Source organism: Hippopotamus amphibius, chromosome 3 (assembly GCF_030028045.1).
Source record: "Hippopotamus amphibius kiboko isolate mHipAmp2 chromosome 3, mHipAmp2.hap2, whole genome shotgun sequence".
In the NCBI taxonomy this organism is placed as follows: Eukaryota; Metazoa; Chordata; class Mammalia; order Artiodactyla; family Hippopotamidae; genus Hippopotamus; species Hippopotamus amphibius.
In genome coordinates, this window is record NC_080188.1 from 175,472,516 (window position 1) to 175,498,874 (window position 26,359).

Here is a 26,359-nt window from a genome sequence, read left to right on the forward strand (position 1 = left end):
AAGTTAGTGGCACTACAAAAGAAAACTTCCTCAGCCTGACAAAGACACTATATGGGAAAACCTACAGCTAACACGATATTTAATAGTGAAAGAGTAAATGCTTTCCCTTTAAAACTGGAAACAAAGCAAAGATGTCTGCTCTCACCCTTCTATGCACAATGTTCTGGAGGTCCCAATCAGTATAATAGGCAAGATAAAGAAATAGTTAAGCAATACAAGAAAAGGAAGACATGATTGTATACATAAGAAATACCCAAAAGACCCTATCCAAAACCCTATTAGAACAAATGAGTAAATTTTGTCAGAATACAAGGTTAATATATAAAAATCACAGCATTTCTATATACTTGCAACAAACAACAGTAAATGAAATTTTAAAACAATAAACTATTTACAACAGCCTCAAAACACAGAAAATATGAACAAATTTAACAAAAGACACGTAAGACTTCTACCTACTATGAAATGTCATTGAGAAAAATTAAAAGGTCCTAAGTAAATAGATATATCATCTTTATGGATTAGAAGACTCAATATTGCTACAAATATAATTTTTTCTCAAATTGATCTATAGATTTATAGCTATTCCAATTAAAATCCAAGTAAGTTTTTGGTAGAACTAAGAAGCTGATTCTAAAATCCCTGGTGGCACAGTGGTTAAGAATCTGCCTGTACCCAAAAAAATAAAAAAAAATAAAAATAAAAAAATCACTTAAAAAAAAAAGGACTTTGACCAAGATTATAAAGGCTAGAAAGCTGGCATTTGAAAAATGGACTTTTGACATTAGGTAGAAACTAAGGAAATATGGGTAAAGTGTGGACTTTAGTTAATAATATTGGTTCATTAGCTATCAGAAATGTACCATAATAATGTTAACAATAGGAGAAACTAGGTGATGGAGTAAACGAGATTGCAACTTCCCTATCAATCTAACCCGCTATTCAAAAATAAAAGGTTTATTAACTGTTAAAACAATTCTAACAATATCAAAATGATAAAAAGTAAAAACATAAAAAAAAAAAAAAAAAGAATCCACCTGCCAATGCAAGGGACACGGGTTCAACCCCCTGGTCCGAGAAGATGTCACATGACACGGAGCAACTAAGTCCGTGTGCCACAACTACTGAGCCTGTGCTTTAGAGCCCACGAGCCACAACTACTGAGCCCACGTGCCCCATCACCTACAGCCCATGCTCGGCAACAAGAGAAGCTACCACAATAAGATGACTGAGCACCACAACAAAGAGTAGCCCCTGCTCGCTGCAACTAGAGAAAGCCTGCATGCAGCAACAAAGACCCAACATGGCCAACAAATAAATAAATCTTTAAAAAAACATAAAAAATAAAATAAAATAAAATGTACATATAAACACAAAGGACCTAAGATAGCTAAAACAGTCGTGGGAAAGAATTTTAAAAAGTTGGAGGACAGGCACAATCTGATTTCAAGACATACTATATAAAGCCACAATAATCAAGACTGGCATAAGGATAGGCAAACAGATGACTTAAAAGAACAGAGAATCCAAAAATAAACCTATAACTGCCAATTGAATTTAAACAGACTCTAAAACAAGTCAAGGGGAAAAGAAAATTTTTTTCACTAAAGGGTACTAGAAAATTTTGAATATCTGGAGGAAGATAAACTTAGACCTGTTTCTCATACATACACAAGAAATTATCTGAAATGATGACAGATCTAAACATTAAAAAAAAAATTCTACTTAAAATTAAAATTCTGCTTTTCAAAAGATGTTAAGAAAATCAATAAGCATGTCAAAAGACTGAAAGTACTAGTAAAACACATATCCTACAAAGAACTTGTATCCAAAATACATAACTGACTCCTACAATTTGTTAATAAAAATACAAATAACTAGATCAAAATGGAAAAATACAGACATTAGACACTTCACAAAGGAAGATATACAGATGGCCATTCAAGAAAATGAAAAAGTGCTCAGCATCAAGTCATCAAGAAAAGGCCAAGTAAAATCACAATGAGATACCCCTATACATACCCATTTGAAGGGATAAAATTAAGCCACTGAGGAATACTAAATGTTGGTAGGGATGCAGAAAAACTGAAATTCATAAATTGCTAGTGGTAATGTAAAATGGCCTAACTTGGAAAATTCTGAAATAGTTTGGGAGTTTTTTATAACGTTAAGCAAATCTACTCTATGACCTATAACAAAAATATATATCCATAAAAGACTTGTACAAAAATGTACATAGCAGCTTTATTTTTAATAGCCCAAACCTAGAAACAACCCACATATCCATAAATAGGGGAATGGATAAACAAATTGTGATATGTCCATACAGTGAGGTTCTGACACAGGCAAAACTAATTTTTGATGAAAGAAATCACAACATAGTTGCTTCAGGGATGGGCAGGGGTGGGTGGGTGTGTGTGTGTGTGTGTGTGTGTGTGTGTGTGTTGACAAGAGGTATAAGGAAATTTTCAGGGATGATGGAAACATTTTGTATCTTAATAGCTATGGGTTCATGCATGTGTGTTGAACTCACCCAAATGTTAACACTTAAGATCTGTGCATTTCACCTGTATGTAAGTTATGGCTGAAGAGAATGATAAAGATGGCTGCATTTACTTTTCTCAAGTGTCCCCATCTCAGTGCAAAGCCATCAAATTAGAGACCTAAATTCCTTGAGTGCATTTTAAGGCATTGCCAGGAAATCATATATATTGATGTCGAAAAAGAAAAATACCAGAATACTCCAAAGTAAAGTCCCATCAAGAATAATGGTTACTGAAATGTCTAAAAGAACAGATACTGATGGGCAGAATAAGTACATTTAGCCCGTGTCTACTTTCACACTCTCTCAATCATTATACCTGACTCATGGCTCACTGTTTGTACTCACAGACACAACAGCCCAGATGCAAGTGAGACACTTGAGTGAGAAAAGACTTCTTATTAAATGCCAGTTATACAACACTCAGAGACTGCCCTAGCTAGCTGGGATCTAAGACAACTGGCTGAGAAAGCAAAACCTTTGAGAGAATCCATTCTTGTTAGTTAATCACAAAGGAAAATGGACAAAGAATACTAGTTTATGTGCATGTTTAACTCTTAGAGGGGGAACCCTTCAATTATAAAACACATAATTAAAATCAAATTAACTGGTCAAAGATAGTATGCAGAGCAATAAAATAAAACAATGCACAGTATGATCTTTCATTCCATTTTCCTTGAGTTATGTCATTAGCTTTAATAAACATTTATTTAGTTTGAAGACAAGGAAAGACTGACTTAGAGAAGAAAATACAGGCTTTAGAATGAGCCAGATTTGGGTTGGCACTGGCTGTAGCACTTATTAACTGTGAGGCCTTGGGTATGTCATTCTCTTCATGTGTCTCAGTTTCCATCTGTAAAATTGAGATAATGATACTTAAAGTTGGTTATGAAAATTATAAATTAAAGATAAACCAGAAAAGGCACATAGCAGTTGTTCCTTCAAAGCTCACTGATAAGGAAGTTAAACATATTCTTTATTATCAACAGGCTTTTTATTTAGTCATTTCTCCTTAAGAAACCACACCCACAGTAACCTGTTGAGATTAGGAAATTTAAAGCAATACTTTCACTTTTCTCTTCAGTTGCTACCTCCCTCAACATTCCTTTTAAAAAAGTACATGCTTAAAAGAAATACATTATCTGAACCTGACTATATATCTTAGGAAACTTATGTGATTAGCAACACAGTAACATAAAAATTACCAAACTTTGGTCCATAAAAATCTATCTCAGTTACACGGATCCTGCAATTTCCAGATAATTGAAGGCTTCACTTTTTTAATATTTTAAATTTTGTTTTGCTTTATCCAATTTTACATTTAACTCTTTATAAGATGTATCATCCACTCCTCTGCCTTCTTAAATTGAGAATTGTGAACATAATTTAACTTTTCCCTGGTAGGCTGGGAACATCACTGTTATTGTTAACTAGAATACTATCTTATAACACAACCATACCTTGGATTCAATATACATGCATATTGAATCAAGAGAGACTTGTTTGATTTCTACAAGCAACTAGGTACCTAGGAAAGAATATATAGCTCCCTATATTTTCTGACTCTGTTTGCATAGAAAAGAATACATAGCTCCCTATGTTTTTTGACTCTATATGGATATAGCAGCACTTTTCCTCCCTCCTCTAATTTATCCTTAATTTTATAGAGGATTAAATATCAGAAACTAAGCTTATAAGAATTTTTTATCCAAGAGTAAACAGAAGTACTACTCTATGAGTAAAGTGTCATAGCTCAGGTCTGAGCTGTCAGTTATTTCTAGGTAAGTGAGGTGGTAACTATTTCAGTATGGCAACAGACATAATGAGTATATTTAAAAATAACACAGGAAAAAAGGAAATTCCAAGCTTTCTTACATCTTTCCTGTAAGAGCTATCAATCATTCATGTTCTTTTCTTTATACAATAACAAATCTGGAAATTAAATTAAGAAGATTTTTATATCAATGAAATCCCATCAAGTATTTGTATTATCTCACAGAATGGGTTCAATACAGTCACCTCCCTTTAATTTTTGTACAATAAGAACATAGATGGAAAAGTTAAACCCTAAAACATCTCCTAAGAAAGTCTGTTAAAATTATATGAAAACAGAACAGCACAATTACATTCTAAATAATGGGTTCACATTATAGGAAAGAAATGTTGATTCAAATTCTTTTTTTTTTTTCAAATTCATTTTTAATTGAAAGAGATTTTTCCCTTATAAAAGAAATTGCTATTTTTTTAAGATATCTTATTGTTATGGCAACTGAAGTGCTAAAAATAATAAAGAAATATCAAAGTTGTTATAGCAACTAGAATTTAAAAAGCCATGAAGTGTAAAATAATCAAACCTTTACTTGGCTTGAAATGCAACATCTATGACTCAGTTTTCGAAAGAAAATTTGAAATACTCATGCTCTTGTCTTTATAAGTTGTCTCTGGAGTCCAAATTAAAAAACAAAAAACACAAACTTCAGCAAAACAGTTGGAGTGTTTCTTATGTTCCTTATATCCCTCTCACCATTCTATACATGTTAAACAACGTGACTATGCTAACCATACAAGTTACAAACCTCACGAATAGCAGGAAATTTTGATTACTCAATAATCGTTGAACTGAACTCTTCAGAGTTGGCACAAACTCTGGATTTTCTGATTTCCTAACTTGCTTCTTACCTCCAGTCTTCAATGTTCTGCACTAGAAAACACTAAAAGTGGGGGGGAAATTCACTCACTGCCAAAGTACTTTGCCCAGGTGCATCCAATTAGAGTTCAATTAATTTAAATTTTTATTGAAGTCTTACTGCATGTTAGGTATTGTGCAAGGTTCTGGGACTTTTTTCATAGAGCTCACAGTCTAGTAGAGAAGAACTAAAACAGGTCACCAACACTAAAATGTAAAGTGCAATGCGATGATGGGTGATGACTTAGAGGGCTGGGACAGGGAGGTTGGGAAGGAGTCGTGGGAGGGAGGGGATATGGGAATACATGTATAAATACAGCTGATTCACTTTGTTGAACAGCAGAAACAGACACAACAGTGTAAAGCAATTATATTCCAATAAAAAGCTTAAACAAAGTGCAATGAAGGAATATAATGAGTTTATCCACAGAAAATTCGTCAAGGTCCTACAAGCAGTGGTAAGGTCTTTGAAGGATTTAAACCATGAGGTAACATAAATTTATTCTTTTCTCAGAGAGGCCCAGATTAAGAAATTAAAACTTCACACTTTCATGCTTTACGTTAGAAAATCAAGATTAAGTCTTTACTCTCATAGTTTCATTTGTTCCTTTCTAATAACTAATGACCAAGATTCAGGTAACAAATGTAATAACATATGGTGCTAACATAGCACATCTCTCCAGCATTTATGGACTGAAGAGAACTGGTTGGGAATAGACTCGTTGATACGCTTGTTTTGTTTGTATCCATCTGCTTTTTAGGATTTTCCCTCTAAAACCATCGGCTTATTTTTAAACTAGCAGTGATTTATCTTGTGAGCTGGTGATGGCGAATTGAGAAGCTCAGATGGGGCTCAGTGGGAAAGAAGGCCATCATATGCCTTAGACCTAGAAAGGGAGAGCTAGTGTACCTGTTGGTTAGTAAAGCTTTCCATTACATATAATACCTACAGTCTGATAATTCTACAGAATGAGAATGATTACAAAAGCACAAACTCTTTCCTTACCTACCTTATCCAGTAAAGAAAATGACTCGTGATGACCACTACTATTTTGATCCTGAGGCCAATACAATTCTATTGCTTTTTATTAAATGTTTCTTTTACACGATTGATTTGTAATATCTTGCTTTATTCTTAATCCATGCTTACTAGTATCATCCAACAAAATCTTATCTTTAATTTTTATAAAAAAAGAATATAAACATTCAAAAGCACCAGAAACAGAACCAAATATGTTATATACTTGTATTAAGTGCTTAGACTGTATGCACAAAATAAAAGTAAACTATTCAATAATTTGATATTTAAGAATGTAGTAATTTATATCCATGTAGTGCCTGTATGATGAATTTTACAACAGTTGTTGGATTTCTATTCATTTATGCCAAATATATAGTGTCTATGTATATGTATGCACTATACATTTTATAATATTTCTCAAGCTGGAGTACAAGGAATCTTTGAGAGTATATCCTTAGTGTTCCATTATTCGATAATATTTTTAAATTTTTTTAAGCTCTTTATTGGGGTGTAATTGCTTTACACTGTTGTGCCAGTTTCTGCTGTATAACAAAGTGAGTCAGCTGTATTTATACATATATCCCCACGTCCCCTCCCTCCCGCCACTCCTTCCCATTCTCCCTATCCCACCCCTCTAAGTCATCACCAGTCATCAAGCTGATCACCCTGTGTTATGCAGCAGCTTCCTATTAGCTATCTATTTTACATTTGGTAGTGTATATATGTCAGTGCTACTTTCTCACTTCGATTTTTATTTCCACAACAATCTAAAAGCTTTACTAGAAGTAGATTCTGATACTCTGACTACTATCTCATAATGAAGTATTGTTATGCAATACTGGTGCCAACATTTGTTGAAGCATTTACCACTGTTTTGAAGCCAAGTAGTTCTTAATTTGTGCAGGCTGAGAAAACAGAAAATAAAGAGGTTTAATATGTAAATGATGTACCAAGTGACGGTCACATGACCTAACACCACACCATACAAATAAGTTCTCCAGTGGGTTGGAAAAGCGTGCCGGGAAAACTGAGTCATCTGAAGGCACATGGCCCCATAAGCATGCCAAACTCCAAAAAAATCTCATGCACACTGTGAGCAGCAAGTTAGTTTTAGGAAAATAATCTCATCCATAACATTAAATTAATATGGTAAGTGTATACTTTTACTGATTTTATAGTTTCCTTATATCAGATTATGGTCACGAGGACTGAAAGTATAAAGAGTTTACATGTAATTTTATGTCACATATGATACATATTTAGATAACACTGAAATAACATTTATAGTCAACACTGGTGGGAGGGGACCGTTGAGGACTTTATTCCCCATGAAATGGTGTGGCATATTATTCAAACTAAGTACTCTGGCAATACAATACATTTCCACCCCACACACTGCACTGTCAGCTCCTAGACCCAGACAATCATCTCATTTTTCTTTGAGCCTAATACACAGTGCTTCAATCATAGATACTCAGAATGTGTTTGTTGAATGGATAATATTTCTGTCGATCCAGAAATTTCCCCCAAAGGTCTCATAATACTTTATCAACGACATTACTGACTTTATAAAATTTTGTATGGCTTACTCAAGATCACATTAAAAATATGATGGAAGAGGAAATATCCACAGAAAGGAATGAAATGAAAATCCTCAAACCCTCAGACCAGGGATGTATTAACCACAAGATCATTACAATTCTGTTGCAGGGACCTAAAATAATTTACTTATCAATTTAATTCACCAGACAAGAAAGGTTTAAGTATATTTAACCATTCTTCACTAGGTTATAAGCTCCTCTGAAAATATCTTTCACTACTGTTACTCTGAGCGGCAAGCACAGTGCCTAGTACATAATAGAAGATAATAATATTTGCTAAATAAATCAAATTGATTGATTTTTGCTCCCCTTCTGCTAAATAGCAACACAAAAGATTATTTTATAAATGTGGAGTCTAATCTAGAATAAACAGCAGGATTCTCTTAAAATATCACGAATTAATGTGGCTTAAAATTATCCAAAATATAAAGCTTTTTGAAAGAAAGCTAAAAATATTATACTGTCTCATCATCCTTGGGTCATGTTATGGGGGAATGAGGAAAATGAGAAATCAAACGAATTGACCTACATCTGCCAGCACAACTTTATTTTTCACCAGAAAATTTCAAAGCTAAGTGGCTAAAGTGATCAGGTAGCATAGAGAGCAGCTCAGAATATTGAACCTCTGACAGAAATCACTTTTAAGAGACAGAAACTGAGAAAGGAAAGAATAAACCTATTATGCTGTTTTCAAGTCATGCCTAAAAGAGGAATAAATGTTGCTAAACTGGCAGAAGCTTCGTAAGAAAATGTCGTTATTGAGAAGGATTATGAGATCAAAGAAGAAAATGTGATTAAAAACTGAATTAGAGGTTTGAAGTGGGGATCAGCGGTTGGTTTGGGTAATTTGGGGCCCACTAGGAAGCACCAAGCAACAATGTTTACAAACTCCTGAGATGGGGGAACAGGACTTTCAATAAAAGGAATGTCTATAAACATGGAGACTCTCTCTCTCTCTGTCTCTCTCTCTCTCTCTGTATACACACAGCCACACACACACCCAGAGATTAGATGTTCTGTTGATCTAATACTGACAACTTCACAAAGCCAGCTTCAACCCAGCAATGCTTTAGACGTTTACAGTGACAACTGTAACACAGGTTTAATAAGTGTAGCTGTGTAACATGAACTCATATTACACAAGTTACAATCCTCCGCTTTTCCCATTCACTCTCTCACCTATCCCTACCTTCAGGTGCTGAAATAACCTGATACACAAGCCGTATAAAATAGAAAGATGCTTTCTAGAAATAGTTAAATATTTAAAATTGAAGGTTTTTTGAAAAAATATGATTTCTTCTAAGAAAAATATGCCTGGGTTAAAAGTAGATTCTCATTGGATTTAAATGTGCCAGTAAGGTAGACTTAATTGGGTATTTAAAAACCAGAACACTAACACCAAGTAATTTATAATCAACATTTACAATAGAAAAAAATGTGCTCACAGAATTTTGTTCAATACCCAATATTCTAAAGTTGCTTGTAAGATAACAATAAGATAAATTAACCTCTGATTCTTTGTTTTCTTTTATCATATATATTTTTTTATCATATATTTTTTCTTTTATCATACATTTCCTGTGCTGTGCTATTTGAATAGTATCAAAACCTTGGAGTCTTTCAGCAGTCTTGACAGGGAAAAAACATGTATTAAGATGTATTTGTGATAGAAAAGTTTTAGAAAATTTTAGGAGCTGTTTATTCAACATCCTTAGTATGTCTTTATACTTGTAAATTTAACAGTCTTGTTTAAATGCTTACATATGCAAATATTATCAAATTTCTGTACCAAAAGATGGCTGCAGAATTGTGAAGGATTCTAGTTATAGTAACGGGTTAGAATGACATTTTCTTTAATAACTCCTTTTATAAATGTACCACCCAAGCTGAATGTCATTATGGGACTATTTATAATTTAGAACTTTCTGTCAAGATGATTTTATGCCCTGACATGACACTGAGTAGGCTGGAAACAGCTGTATGCCCCAAAGGGAAATGAAATTATTGGTGTTATTCAAGAGCAAAGGTATTAAATATGGAAAGTTTCTTATAGAGCTTCATGAGAATGATAGTGGCTAATTGACTGTAACACACAGTAAGATTATGCCTTTCGAGCAATAACAATTACAATAATAAGTGTTATTCCACCAGTAAAGTTTCTTCTCTCTAAGTAGATAAAAGTTAATTATAAATATAACTCTAATCCTTTGAGCTTCCTAGTAAACTAGATGCATGGCACTACTACAATTAAGGTTTTTGTCTGCACACAAAAAGGGTGTTAGAAAAGTTTTGGAAATTTTCAGACAAACCATTTACCCAATATCCATAGGATGTCTTTACGTTTATCAATTTTAACTTTGCATAAAATGAATTTAATCAAAAGGAACAGCATCAAGAGAAAACTGTCAATTACTAGGTAACATGAGGATTAACTATATTTACAGAAAACACTGGTCGAAAGCCCACCGTTAACATAAGACAAGAGACAGGACAATCAGACTATGGTGTTTGTTTCTGTTTTGTTTTATTTACTTTTTTAATCTATTAAAATTAAAAATATTAGGCTATGTCTCATTTGCTCCTTATATTCAGAGGGGTGCTTTACATAAGAATTCAAGTTTGTGGAGAATTTTGAATACAATAGTTGTAAATGCTCTTCATGTCTTAGCCAAACGCTACTGGAAATGAGAAGAAAGCTCTAGCTCACTTATTCATTGCATAATGTGGAGAAAGACCCTTGCCTTCTCCCAGTCCCAAATGCCTAATATGCCTCATTTATGAAATGAGATGCTTACCATATGAAGCACACACTAGCAGCACTAGATCCTTTTTTAGAGTTCCTGAGAGCCCTGAAATTCTTACCTCCAAAATGGTGTCTATTAAGAATATAACAAATGTGGGCTCGAACACAAAGACTAGACATGAGAGTTTACAGAAAACTACTAACAAAGAATAACATACTACGGTATCTGTTGGCTTTACAAGTCAAATCCTATTTACAACAAATGCTGTAACAAATTCCAATGAAAAACCTCAACGTGACAAAAAGATTCCCAATGCTGTGGCTGATGGCTTAAACATCTCAAATGATATTCTGTATGTAACAGTGTTCCTTACCAACTGAAACAGAGAGAAAGAAAAAGGGAACAAAAGGTAGACAGTCCCCTATTATTTACTTACACTGACCAACAAGGAGGAACTAACCATTCTGTTCTAAATGTTAAATCGTAATCCTATTGTTGGCTTACTTTAATTCCACAAAAGCTTGCATTCCATCATACATGACAATTTTATAACGATAATAACGCCAATAAGGTGTTAATCACAGGCACAAATGGAACATAAAGGTACGTCACAGATGATGCTATATACAGGTCAATAAAATGCAATGAAGGCTGGAATTTATTCCTCTTTTTATTTCATAGTAGCAATAAGACACTTCAGAAAGAGTGTAATTTCAAGAAGATTACTGTATTGAATGTGGTTTAAATAACGCAGCACTTTTTTTCCCCAGCAATTGTGATTTAAAAGACAGTTATTATTTGTTTATTTAAAATATGGTTGAGTACATGTGACTGAGATGCCTTGCATTAAAGTCTGAAAAGTATATGATAAAACATTTCTAAAACTCAATAAAATGTGTATTTTACCACTATCAAAAAGCATTTAACAACTACAGAAATACAGAAATGACACGGACTTGAGGAAATACATGAAGGCTAAATCTGCAGTCTACTAATTTAAAATGCCAGGTTGAGAATGGAAAAGTAGCAGAAGTTAAACTAGGAGCCAGGATCTCTACTGACCCTAAAGGCATGAAGTCTGAGCGTAAGACACATAAAGGTTATTACTTTCACACCATAAGCACATCTTGTTCTAGGCCAATACTACTGAAGACAGCAATTTTACAGCATCTCTTTGGTAGTGGGTTAAAAAGAAAAAAGATATATCCTATATTCTAGGTAGGCCATAAAAACGTAGACACACATTTCTCTTCACTCATCATTCACTAAACTTCTTGAGAGACTACTGTATACCATGCTTTCTTTTTTAAACCCTTTGGTTTTGGTCAAAAATCTTTTCTTATAAACTGAAATGACTTTTCCTTTAGGAACAAGGATGCTTACTTCTCAGATCATTTGCCTTTGGCCTATATATCCCAAAACAATTTTTTTCCTGTTTCTGAAAAGAGAGAAAGTTTAGTTCTAAACAGATGTCATATATAAATCAAAAGTAAAATGAACACTTAGTCTGCCTTCTGTACTTAAATTACCTACAGAAGTTGTTCCAAAATTAGATTCGAGGGCTTGGCAAAAGACAGAATACAGCTTTTACAGAATAGTACTCTATACTAAGAAGGGAAAAAGGGAGGAAAGAAAGGAAGGAGGGGGGGAAAGGAAGAGAGAGAGGAGCAAACAAAGGAAGAAATGTTCAAAAGATTTCCAAAGAGGAATTTTAGAAAAATTATTAAATACAAATATTTATAATGCATTTTCATCCCAAAGCATATTACTTAGCATTTAAATAGCCCCTTTGGCCCAGAAATCTTTTAAATTTTTTTATTAGTTGACTCGAAATTCAAAGTATAGGTACATAGCATTTTGGAAATACTGTGCAGTTCATTTTGAGATAAAGAAAAAGCAGTTTTATTCATAGTACATTTTTCAGAAGAGAATAAAGAAAAGTCCAAAAGACATCAGGAGGCAGTGTCAAAATAGTTATTTGTATTCATTATCTGTCGATTCAATAAAGTGTTAAGTGCTTCCCACAATGTCAGGTGCAGTCTAAAGATACTATGGGAAAATGTTGGTCCTATAAGTATGTGGTCTACACCAGCACAGTCATCTATAAGCAAAAGAAGACAGTGTGGTATAGAAGAATGGATCCAGAACTTAGTGTTGGAGATCTAGGCTATAGCTTCAGATCTTAAAATTATCACTATGTACTATGTATCCCATACAAATAAGTTCTCATATCTTTGATTTCTCATCTGAAAATAGGGTAATGCACCAATTGTTTTGCTTATCCCAGATGGTTACTTGGAATATTAATTGAGAAAATATTTACAAAACATTATGAGAAAAATATAAAGTATGTTAAAAATGCCATTATTTTTACTAATACTTAAAGGAAAATATTTTAAAGCAGATTTAAGTCAAAGAAGAATGGATACCTGACCAACATAAGGCCACTTCATGTAACTTCCATTGGGCCTCTATTCCCACATCAATAAAGGGGGTAGAATTATTACTGGTCTAACTCAGTATTGTATGAGGTTTTCATAAGGATAAAATTAGAAACTATATATAAATAATTTTATAAACTATGAAGGGCTATTTCTATGAACTTAATGTTTATTTCCCAACAAAAGTCATATATTGAAACCTGAATTGTAAAATATTAGGAAATGAGGCCTTTAGGAAGTGATTATAAATGCAGTCCAAGAAAGCTTGCCCCTTCTACCATGTGGGGACGAAGCAAGAAGGTACCATCTATGAATCAGGAAGTGGGCCTTCATCAGACACTGAATCTGCCAGTGCCATGATCTTGGAATTCCTAGCCTCCAAAACCGTGAGAAGTAAATATCTGTTGTTTATAAGCCACCCACTTTATGGTGTTTTGTTATAATAACCAAAATGGACTAAGACAGATATGAAATAAATAACAAATGATTATTCTTATTACTATGAATTTAAGTTTCTATTCTGAAAACTTTTTTTGGAAGTTGTTCAAATGTTAAAAAAAAAATTACTTAAGTCTTGATGACCCTTCTTAATCAGGCACAGGAAGACTAGACAAAAGGCAATTCTCTCCCAATAGGCAGAGGAGAGATTCTTGTTTGTTATATTTATAATACACAAGTCTCCAAACTGAAAGAAACCACAGAAAGCTCTTTTTTTTCCTTATGAAAAGTAATCTAAAGCATGCGCTCTTAAACCAGACAGCTCTACTGTTTATGATTTGGGGCAAGTTATATAAAATCTTTGTGCTTCAATAGCAACCTCATAGAGTAAGATTAAATAAGTTAATACATCCAATAATAAATACTCAAAATTATTAACTATCATTATTATATATCATTAATATTTATATTTAAATGTAATTTAATATGATAACTATAATTATAAAAATTGTAAAATTTCTACCTTCTTAACACTCTATGCTAGTAAGCCTCAAAAGAATCACTGCTGCTTCTCTTCAAAAGTACTAAAGCTTGATACATACAGGAGCTATACTTCTGGTATGATAGGGCAAGCCCTAACAGACCAAATACAAGCTCTAGAATAAATACAAAAAAAACAACTCACTGAGGGCTCTAGAGAGAGAAGAAGAGCAGGCATACGCTGGAGAGGTAGTCAAAACTTGGAGAAAGGGAATAGCTAAGTTCACCTTTTTGCAGCTTTGGCCTGAAGGCAGGCCACATTCACAATGTGATGCAGGGTGACTTAAGTTCTAAAGGAAAGCCTGCTACTGTATCTTTTTTGACTGAGGAACCAGAGACAATACCCAGGATAACTACAACTGCCACAGAATGAGGAGGGAAATAATGGGAGAAAAGAACCAGAAAATGACAACCCTAAATTCTGTGTATAACATCTGCCCAAGTCTCTGGGTAACCTCCAAATCAAGCACATAGACTACAAACTGGTAGGCTCAAGATAAATGGACTGAACTGAGAATTGGGCAGATGACCATTACAGGCAAGACAGTTTACAGTTTAAGTAGAACAAAGTTAACACTTGCTAAGACAAAAAATCGATACACTTGTAACATTCACACTTTCCAGAATAGAATTCCAAAATTATTTGACAAACAAATACCAAGAAACTGTAACCCAATTTGCAAAGGAAAAGGCAATCAAAAGAAGCCAATTTTAAGATGATTCAAATGTTGAAATTATCAGACAAGGACTTTTAAGATGTTATTACATATCTATAAATAAGTAAATTGCTTTTCATCCTGAATGCTTTTATTCACAGAAACTGTTGTCTATGTGAAATAGTTATTCTGTTTATATCACAAGGTGATATTGGGCCTCATTCATGCACAAGATTTTGTGAATCAATTCTGTTACCTTATAAAAAAATAAAAATAAAAATAACATTTTTAAAATGTATTCCGTGAATAAGCATGGTCTACATGGAGCTATCAGCAAAGTGGCCCCAGCATCAGTTAAAAATATGTTCAGAAACTTAAATTACTTTTAAAAAGTTAAAAACATTTCTATATAACAACTATATCCTGATTAAATATATTATTATGTTTTTTCTCTTCACTTCAGCGTCACCATCACCTCATTTTTAGTCTGTTTTATTAAACATATCTTCTCAAGGGAAAAAAGAGGCTATTAAAGTATGCTCAGTGATGGAAAGAAAATTATACTTGCAATGAATAATAAAAAGAGAAGAAATTTCAATAGAGAAACAAATATAAAAAAGATCCAAATGAAAATTCTAGAATATAAACATGCAATAAAAATTCACTAGATGGGCTAAGAATTGAGATAAAAAATAAAATGTAAGTAAACCTGAAGGAAAATCAACCAAAATTATCCTATCTGAAAAGAAAAACAACTGACAAAAAAAAGAACTCCAGAGCTGTGCAGGTATAATACGAATACTTAGAATCCCAGTAGTAGAGGAAAAAATTGGGGAGTAAAAGATATTTAAAAAAAATAATGCCCCCAATTTTTCCAAATCTGGTGAAAGACATAAATTTATAGACTTACAGCCCCAAGCAGGATTAACATGAAGAAAACCATGCCTAAGCATATCATAGTCAAACTGTTGAAAACTAAAGTGGAAAATAAAATCTGAAAGCAGCCAAAGAAAGACAACGTATTACATACTGGGGGTATGAATGAGGCAAGACCAGCTATGTGATTTGTGGGTGTCAGTGCAGAACGAATATATGGGGCCCACTGTTCAAAACTATAAAGAATTTCAAGACAGCAACAGCAGAAAATGTAACCAATCACAGATCCTTTCTAAGTCTGGGGCCCTATGCACCTGCACAGGTCACATGCCCGTAAAACGGACTCTGAAATGATCATTTAGTTTCAACAGGAATTATGGAAGCCAAAGGCAGTGAATGACATCCTCACAGTGCTGAAAGAAAAAACTGTCAACCCAATAGTCTATATCCAGGAAAAATACCCTTCAAGAATAAACGCAAAATAAAGACGTTTTCAGATAATGGAAAACAATGTTGTTATCAACAGACCTGCACCGTAAGAAATGCTAAAGAAAGGCTCAAGGGAAATGACAGCAGAGAGAAAACGTGAATCGTCAGGAATGAATGAAGGACCCTGAAAATAGTAATAAATACCTGGATTTTGTTCTTTATCCTAAATGCATCAATGAAAGTTTTTTTTAAAAAGCATTTTCTGGCCATAATATGGAAAACAGGCTGTAGAGAAGGGGGCAGGGTGTGAAAAAGTAGAAGTGGGAAGACCATTGAGAAAATTACTGTTGTTGTCTTAGAGAAAGATGTACCTAGGACTCTAGCAATAGCAAAGATGAAGAAAGCCCATGTCTGAATCCTAACTATGCTCTTTCCAAAGATACTGGACTGCACTTCAACAGGAAAAAAGTACAAAGTATTTTCTCAGCTTGAGATACTGGCAGAAGATAAAAGTTAGCTCAAGCTTCATTCTGTTCTGGAAGGGCCCCAGAAATATGTTCACATCATTATATGCTTTGGTAAAATTTGAGAGAAAAAAAGTTATCTTCCTTAAAAAGCTTCTCCCCCACCCCACCCCCCAAAAAATTATATATGCTGCAGGCCCAAAAATCTGAATCCACACTGGATACTAAAACAAAACTCAGTAGCATAAAAGGGAAAGATGAAAGGTATATTAGAAATGAAAATTAAAAGCTAGTTTATAAATCCTCTTGGGTATTCAGCATAATACCAAACATGTCTTGAATGATGAGTGTCATTTAAAAAGCATTTCAACAAATTAAATTAGTAACATTCAACCGAATGGTCTCTAAATCAATAATCTAGATTAACATGTAGTATGTTCAAGATTCATATAATTATATACGTCATGATCAAATATGTCATGAATAATATCTAAACTCATTTTCTTCCTGGGGGTGATTTCTAAAAGGTAACACAAAGAGGCTTTGGGGTGCATGCATTTAATATGCGTCAATTTACTTCCACAGCGAAGACACTGGCCAGGTTTTCCCAGAGGACCGTTTGTCACAGTATCTTTCTGGCTACATATTCACCCATTTACAAACAGAAAAAAGAAAAGAAAAAAGCCCTCCAATAACCTCAAACTCTGTGTTAAGCTACTATCTCCATGATAGAATATTTCAAATTAATGCGGTCGGCTCTCTCATTAAAGGACTCTTCTCCAATACAACCTGACAGAAGGAACGGGAAACAGGACTTATCTTCCTAGGAAGTAAAAAGTATTACGGTTTTAAACGTGATGGGTCGAGTAGTACAGGAATGAAGATTAATGGAAGCAAAATTTTATTCTTGTTCTTTAGGCTCAAGTGGAATAAAAGGCTCCACACATTTTGAGAATTAAAGAAGCTTGAATCAGAAATGAGAGTAGACAGCCAAAACCCAGGAGAGAAAAATTGTTCAAAAGAATCATCTTCTACTTCTTTGATTCTCTGACTTTCCTTCCTTCTTTTCCATCAAGTAAAAGCCAAGTATCAGATGATTTGTTTGTTACATAAAGCATAAATTAAGGAAAAAATCCTAAACCAAGGCAACTATGTTTAACCCATTTTATATTTATTTACATGATATTCTTTTGGTAAGGAACTACTGTATAACTATTTTACTTTTTAAATTATATTGTCTCATCTGTCCATCTGTAAACTCTCTATTATTGAAGGCTATCCATGATTATTTTTAAAAATTAACTATTTTATAGTAAATAGTAAACTACATTGTGATTTTTTTAGCATATTTATCTTTCTTAACTAAAACAAGCCAGGGATGATTACAGACATTCACTGAGCTAATAATCATTCAAAAAGTATTTCAGAAACATGTTAGAGTTTAAGGTCTAGGACCCAGACCTTTGCTACTCAAATTGTGGTTCATGGACCAGTAGCAGTGTTGGCAACACCTGACGGGTTGTTAGAATTGAGAATCGCAATCCCCATCCCAGACCTACTGAATCAGAATCTGCGTTTTAACAAGATCCACAGGTATTCTGAATGTCCATTAAATGTGGAGGTCTGTCCTAGGTAACGTTTCTGACAAAAAGAAAAAAAGGTAATGGTGAAGTTAAAACTGAATACAAACAAGCCAAAAACAGATTCTCAAGAACTGACAGTATTTAATGATTAAATCAAAACTTGCAGAGGGATATGGAATTGGCATCTTAGATTGTATTCTAAGTTTATACTCTACATAGGATCAAAGTGACATAATGTTGGCATTTAGTTTTCCTGACATATTTTCATGGGACTAAAGACTCTTTGGAGTGCCCCTGAGGCATCATACGACTCTTAACCCTTAAAATTAGCAAGATAAGACATGGGTTTCTCTCGTTTTTCAAGGATGCTTCACTGCTGCAGGCATTGTCAAAAAAACATCTCTATCTCCAGAATAAAAAGACATAGTAATGATTTAATTGTAACCATTCTCTCAAAGTATTAATAAGCCACCAGAGGACCCTATATTCCAGAACTGTCAGTGACTGAAGACATCAACAAATTTGGTACAAACTGGACAGAATTTAATACCAAGAAAATCTCTCTTATATGGTAATAAAATCATTTTATGTAGAGTTCCACAAACAATATAAATGGAAATAACATCTACTACCTTGCTAAATCTGAAGATGACCTGTTACCTAAAAAAAGTAAGTGACTTGACTGCCTAATTTGGAACAGTTTGGCATCATTTTGGAGTGAGGCACAGTTTTCATCACTGCCATGTGTACACCTAGAGGGTAGGTATGAACACTGGTGAGCAACCCAGATAACAAAACAAGTTCTACACATGTGCTGTCTTGCCTCAGCATTCGAAAGGCCAGCTCTGGAAAGCCAGAAAGATGCTTCTCAGTGTTTAGTCTCAGGAGGCAGTATTAATTGATGAAAACTCTCATAAGCCTGCAGTATTATCACAATATAAAGAAGAAATATTCTCTTTGACTGTATGCTCCAAGCAATGTTTGATGCAAAACATCAAAAAAAGAATTAGAAACCACAAATAAATTAAGGTTAGTCTAGTTTTTATTTCCAGTTCTGACACACATTTGACCTTGGGCTGAATATTTAAACTTTTACAGTTCTGCATTAGCTTGTAATACTATTACTTGAAATCAATCTATTCCAGATAAGTCATAAAGATAAATTAATAAATGTTTCTAAATCAGTTCTTAAAATTAATGTGTTAAACATATGAGCATATTTCAAATAAGGTGAATATTTACACAAATACACATACCTAAAGTTCAAAGAAAATCCTAAACAAAAATAAGACCAGATATAAAACCTGAATAAAAGCTATGGCTCCTGGCTTTAATACCATTCTTGTTCAAGACACTGTCTTGCCCTCAACTGACACATCACATATCATATAGTTTAGTGGCATTTGGGAGTTAATAACTTTTCTTCCTTTGTTTAAACAAACTACAAGTCTGATACAAATTCACCTACCTTTAAAAAGCAATTACTCCTTCATAAGACTATGTTTGCCCTCGCTAAGCATGCCATGAGGCTTGTAAATATTAGATTATGTTGTACCAGCAATCATTTGTACAAGATTTACCATCCTGAACTACAACTGAGTTGAAATACTGACAAAGAATAAACTGATCCCCAAAAGGCCACAATTAAAATTAGCTTCATAAAAATATGTTCTGACTTTACCACATGCCAGGGGTGGGAATGGGAGGGTGGTGAGGCTACAAGGAAGAGTAAGTTACAACTCCTGCCCTTACAGCAGGTAGCCTTCCAGCTCTTATCTTCCTAGTTTTTCCAATTACCTGCCCATTTTAGAAACTAATATACCTCTGTATATGTATTAGGACATATCAAAAGATAGGAAGTGAAATTAACAAAAGCAACATCAGGAAATATTATAAGTTCTCATTAGTAGTTCATAATTATACCATTTGGTAAATTAAGAAATATCTGATAAGCTGGATATAATAATCATCACACAGACATAAACCAGCCTGGGAAACAAGACATATAATACATACACAAAGCACATACCTTGTGAAGCACTTTCTTTTATATAGTAATTCTCTAAGACGACTTCAGGTAAGCCAAGTAAACTGCTAAGCTAACAGAAATGCCAGTGTGATTTAAATAGATAAATTCACTAATCATTGTTGATATTTATGTTTATTTTGATCTTGTTGCCATATATATGTTTATATTTATATATAGCTGCATACAAACCCAAATGTTATCTACTACGATTCTTTCTATGCAGCACGGTTTGTTCCAGGATTTAAAAAACATAAGATTACAAGTTAAAAAGCTCTGCAGATCAACCAAAATATTCTAACTCCAGAATTATTGCTATTATGTAAATTTACATCTGAAAACAAGTCCATTAAATATCAAAGTTTATTAGTACAAAATAATCTGTTAGAAATCCTTAAATTACCCTTTCACTTGGGACATAAGCAGTTAAAGAATGTTGCTAGAAGCTAGAGAGCAAGCAGCTAAGTCTACAGTTTCTTTCTGTGAAACCGCCTGAGCAGGCAGCTGATGAGCAGTTCCTTTTTAATTACAGTTGTTTCCTGATTAATTAGTCCCAGAACACTTAATGCAAGACTACACTGTGCCACTGGGATAGCAATTCTCCTCAGGGTACTACTAAGTACCATCTTTTCTCTAAGATGAAGCTCAATCTATTTTCTGTTCAAATGGGAAAGGATCTTTTCTCAGCAAAAGTGAGTCGGAAAAACTACAGCTCAACGTGGAGAGGTATGTCATCAGCCCCAACAGGACAAAAGAACACTCAGAGTATCTAGAGGAATTCCTTCACCTCCTTAATTTAAGGTTCTGGTATAGTTTTATTTACTTGGAAAATCTTGATTCTAAACAATATGTAATAAGATCAATTTCTCTTTTGACTGCATGATCAACTCTATAGGACTGAACGAGACAGGAATTTTATAAACATACCTAAATCATCTTTGCACATACTTGAGCTCTGAAACCCTTCAAAGTAAAGCTCTGAGGTCCCTAGAAAGTAAAGTAAGAGAGCCTCCGAGACTTTGATTAAATAATATGTATGAAAAGACAGAACCTAGTACCTAAGTACCAACTAGACAGATGGGTAGAAAAATTAAGAAAATCATTCAATTAAAAATTACCATTATACTTTTTCATACAAGAACTGAAGGTTTAAAGAGTTCAATGGAATTGCTCCTTTCCACATCATCTTTGCAGGTGTCAAGGTAAAAGCTTCATGATGCTGTCTTCAAAAAATCAGTCATCTATTAAAAGATTAAGTAGCTTTTATAAACATGTCAGAGATCATCTTCTTAAAGGGTAGAAGTGATTGAATTATTCTGACAGTAGTAACAAATAAAGTTCTCTCTTGTAGAAAAAAGTATGCATACCCATAATATTCCAATCCAGGAGTTAAAATGTTCTGAGCAACTTTTACCTAGTCTATGCATCATTCATTAGGAAAAAAAAAGTCTGTAAAAAATTAAAGTCTATTGTATGCTTAATAGAAGTACAGTATAACTGAAAAAATACTAAATTGTGATGCTGGAAAAAATAGAGATTTAATACAGAGAAAAAAAGGAACCAAATGAGAATCATAATAAGTTGCTATGGTATAAATACTCTTTTAAAATTGCAACATGTTGAATCAATTACTTACAATACTGTGCTTGAAACACTCTATGGAGTGATTATATTAATTAAATCAAAAGCCAGTTTATAAAATAAGCTTTAAAGTCTGAAAAAATTTTGTAGCATCAATAGTATCCCCAATATGCTATTTATCTAGTATCTTCTTAAAGTAGCTCAAGAAATTTCACAAAGAAACTAATTTTTTCTAAGGCCCACAATAACCTTAAATTTACTCAGTGGATTTTTGGGTTTTTTGCATTTGTTTGTTTTTTTCTATTTCATGGAAAACACAGGAGCTCTGATGATTTTGCAACAGGAGACATATTCCATTTCATATTTTGGGGTCTTTGTGTGTGCATATTAATAATTACATATCAACTTCATAAGCTCGGAAGAAGTAATTATAACAAAAAAGAATACATTAAAAAGACAACTTTTCAAGGACTAGTCCTCTTTCTGGTCCCTAAGAGCTACTCATTAAATGTGATTGAAAAAGTGAGACTTCAATTAATCAGCTCTGGTCTATAACTTGAAATGTTCTGTTTATTTGTTTATTTATTTATTTATTTAATAAATTTATTTATTTATTTATTTATTTATTTATTTTATTGGCTGTGTTGGGTCTTTTTTTTTTTTTTTTTTTTTTTTTTGCTGTGCACGGGCTTTCTTTAGTTGCAGTGAGTGGGGGCTACTCTTCGTTGTGGTGCGCGGGCTCCTCATTGCTGTGGCTTCTCTTGCTGTGCAGCACGGGCTCTAGGCGTGTGGGCTTCAGTAGTTGTAGCACATGGGCTCAGTAGTTGTGGCTCACAGGCTCTAAAGCGCAGGCTTAATAGTTGTGGTGCACGGGCTTAGCTGCTCCACGGCATGTGGGATCTTCCTGGGGCAGGGATTGAACCCGTATCCCCCGCATTGACAGGCAGATTCTTAACCACTGCGCCATCTAGGAAGCCCTGAAATGTTCTATTTAAAAAAAAAAAAAACCAAACCAACATTCATAACTTCTAATCCAAATCTTCACTTACAATGCCATAGCCATTAACCCCTACACTTTTTTTTTCCCCCAGTCATGGAGCACTGACCTATAGAATTTAATTCACATAGTCATTCAACAAATATTTATTAAGGGCTAAGGCCAGGCTCTGGAGCTGCAAAGTACAACAAAATGACAGTTTCTCTACTCTATGATGACACAGTCTACTGTTTTGTCAGTTTAAAAATCAACTAAAAGCCATGCAAGTAAAAAGCAGCCTAATCTGAGAAATTCACAGGGAATATGAAACCCAGCAAATGTAAAACAACAAATAATTTAAAAAAAAACACTTTTCAGAGCTACGCTATGACAGTTAAGGGAGGCAGGTAATAAAGAGAATGAAAGATATGATGGAGAGACAAAGAAATATAAACTATAAAGAGACACAAAAAGAGAAAGAGAAGATACTGAGAAATTCAAGAAGTAATCAAGTAAGAAGCTGCGAATAGAAGTGTCACCAAAATACAAGCAGAAACATGTAATATGTCGGGGGCGGGGGGGGGGTTGGTGCCTTTCTCATAGTATCTGCTGTCTCTCCCTTTTTTTTTTAACCTTGGCACTAATTAATGGCAAACACATCTAAACATAAATTTGAATGGAAAAGTAAATCAAAGCCAAAGCAAAACCCTGGAGAAAACTCATCACACCATATTACCCAATAAAATATAAATACGCTCTAGAAACGTGCAGATAAGTCCAATAAAGTTGTTATGAAATTGGGATCCAGGAATCATTATAATCTCAGGCTCTTGAAAATTTGTGAGATTTAAGAAAAATATCAGTGCTTTCCTCTTAACCTTAATTCTATAGCTATAAATATAGCTTTTATGCCACTGATTTATGCTCAGCAATAGCCCAAAAGTCTTCCCTCAAAACAGTGTACTCCTATTCTAACTCATGAGAAAATCATCTTTTCCTTAATTTACCTCAAAACTATTTACTATGTTTAAAGAATAACAAAAACAACACTTATTATTAGCAGAACATTATCACTTAAGTACATGAAAACAATTAAGAATATATTTTAAAATTTTTACAGAAACATATCAATGCTGGGGGGAACTTCTCAGATTCACATATATAATCGTAGTTTTTACACATGTAGGTGTCAATATCAATTTGATAGAAAATGAAACACCTCAGGTAATGAGAACAAAGAAAATTTAATAAAAATTATGCTGTGAAAAAAAGAATAAGCGAAGGTATAATTATGTAGTAAGAAACCATTGCCCTTATTATGCAAGAAAAGAGAAAACAAAAGGCACATTTTCTCAAAGAATCTCAATAATTCTTAGTTTCCTTTAATAAAGACCTCCTAGTATGCAGATGTTCAAGTCATTACACTATAACACAGTGAGTATTCCTTACTGTTCTTGCCCCCACTCTTACTTTTTTTTTTTTTGGTTAATAAATTTTAAAGAAGTATACATTTTCTGGAGAAATTTTTATAAATGTTATGGCTACATCAGTAATATACTAGTACAAGAGTCTGTGACTTTTATAATAGCCATGGTACAGACCCAGCAGGAGTAACCCCATTCTATCAAAAAGCTCATTTCTCACAACTAGACAAGGTAATGACGGAGAACAGAGCAGCTATGTAATTAAGCAATGCCCTGCCTCTCAACAAAACTGGTGTTGAGTGTTATCTGACGAACATACAGCACTGAATTTTTAAAAAATAAACTATGTAAAGAAAAAGCAAATGTCTACCTGGCTAAATGATGTACAGAGTTTACGTTAGCTGTGGAAACTTAAATTAAAAAATACATAACTGATACCATAATTTGACTTTTCAATTAAATATTCACTGTGTTAATTCGATCATAAGAAAAATACCAATTTAAACACTTCCTCTTGAGACTGTCCAGTAGTTATAATTACAGTACATTCCACTAAAATAGGGTAAAAATTTTTCTTCAGCTACATGTTTTATAAAAAGCCATCTGCTACAATAATACACTGGACAACAGAGAGAAGACAGGCTTTCCTCTGAGCAGTACCAATAATCTAAAAATAAACACGGCGAAGCTTTATCCGTCCATACAATGCTCAAGAAAGCAGAGAACAGGATAAGAATAAAGATGCAGATGTAGAGAACGGACTTGAGGACACGGCATGGGGGTGGGGCGAAGGGGAAGCTGGGACGAAGTGAGAGAGTAGCATTGGCATGTATACACTACCCAATGTGAAATAGCTAGTGAGAAGTTGCTGCATAACATACGGAGATTAACTCGATGATGGGTGAAGACTTAGAGGGCTGGGATAGGGAGGGTGGGAGGGACCCACGGGAGGGAGGGGATATGGGGATATATGTATAAATGCAGCTGATTCACTTTGGTGTACCTCAAAAACTGGAACAAGAGTGTAAAGCAATTATATTCCAATAAAGAGCTTAAAAAAAAAAAAGAAAGAAAGAAAGAGAACTTGCAGAATCTCAAAACAGGCCACTCGTTTTTTATTTATATTCCAAAAAAGATTTTTGGCAGCAACTACCAAATTTATTCTTGCAACTTTGCCCTTTTTACTCTCTGATTGTTTAAGCACATGCTCTCTGCACTTTATCAAATTAGACTTCTTTGCAAGTTTATACTGTTTTGTATTTAGCCAATAGATGGTATTTTTCAGTTCACTGAATTTTAAAAATTAATACACATTACCATCCTAGCACAGTACCTGGCACTCAATAGGTACTCAAACATTTATTGAATAGATACTGCAAAATTACTTGTTAAAATTCTACTACATCAACCCTAGGTGACCAATTAAATATATCATTTTGATATGACATACTTCCTGAGGTTTTTCACGTCACATATTTATTCTAATGAGAATAAACCTGTATTACGTTCTTTCCATTTTACCAGGGGACAAGCACTGACCCATAAAAAGGGGATGTAGTTGGCCAGTTGAGGTGGAAGTAAGGGAAGGAAGGAGCACACTGACTTTACTTCCTCAGGGTTCCAGGATAATCCAAGCTCAGTCATGAAATGGCAGCTGAATCATTACATAAGCTACTCCTATACTGTCCTCCCTCTCCTATCCTGCTCAGACATATTTAATTCCCACCTCAGACATCATCTTCCCCATGAACTCTTCCCTGACTCACCCAAGCAGAGCTGTCACTGCCTCTTTTGTATTCCACACACTTGATTAAGATACCTGTTATAACCTGTATCATCATATATTTGGTCTATCTGTGTACTGGCCTGGCTTTCCCTAGGCAATGCTCCTCAAGGTTGTGAGTCCTTTTTGTCAACATAGTCTAGAAACCACACAGAGCCCGGACCATAAAAGATGCTCAATAAAGAGCTACTGAATGAGTGAAGTAATAAGTGAATGTGACTGATATCTGCCTTACAGTCTTGATTATGTCAGATAGTCACCAGGAGTGATTTTTAGAGAATATCATTTGACTTTATGATATATTTGAGTATGCATAATCACTAAAATAATAATCCATATACTCATTACAAAGTCAAGCTTAAGGATTCAAACATTCCAAGACATTCACTAGCCGGTGGGGGGGGGGGGGGGGGACGACACAGAAAAGACAAATCTGACTTTTCACACTTCTAAAACGCTTACTTCTCAATTCCATCAGCTGTTGTTCACATCATATGCGCTCATGAAAATTATGTGACTGGAAGTTGTCTACCACATATTAAAGTATA

At 34.0% G+C, this 26,359-nt stretch overlaps 1 protein-coding gene across 4 annotated transcripts in view; it reads right to left on the bottom strand.

Moving 5' to 3' along the window:
* RABGAP1L (RAB GTPase activating protein 1 like) overlaps positions 1-26,359 on the bottom strand; it is a 665,842-nt gene that overhangs the window by 451,367 nt on the left and 188,116 nt on the right. Inside the window, exon 14 of one of the 4 annotated variants that reach the window (XM_057728670.1) lies at positions 20,441-21,288. The exons of the other annotated variants lie outside the window; for them this stretch is intronic. Within the exon in view, the coding sequence (XP_057584653.1) occupies positions 21,259-21,288 (30 nt within the window). The 3' untranslated portion in view covers positions 20,441-21,258. Of the gene's footprint in view, positions 1-20,440; positions 21,289-26,359 lie in introns of those variants that run through there. 4 annotated transcript variants of the gene reach the window in all.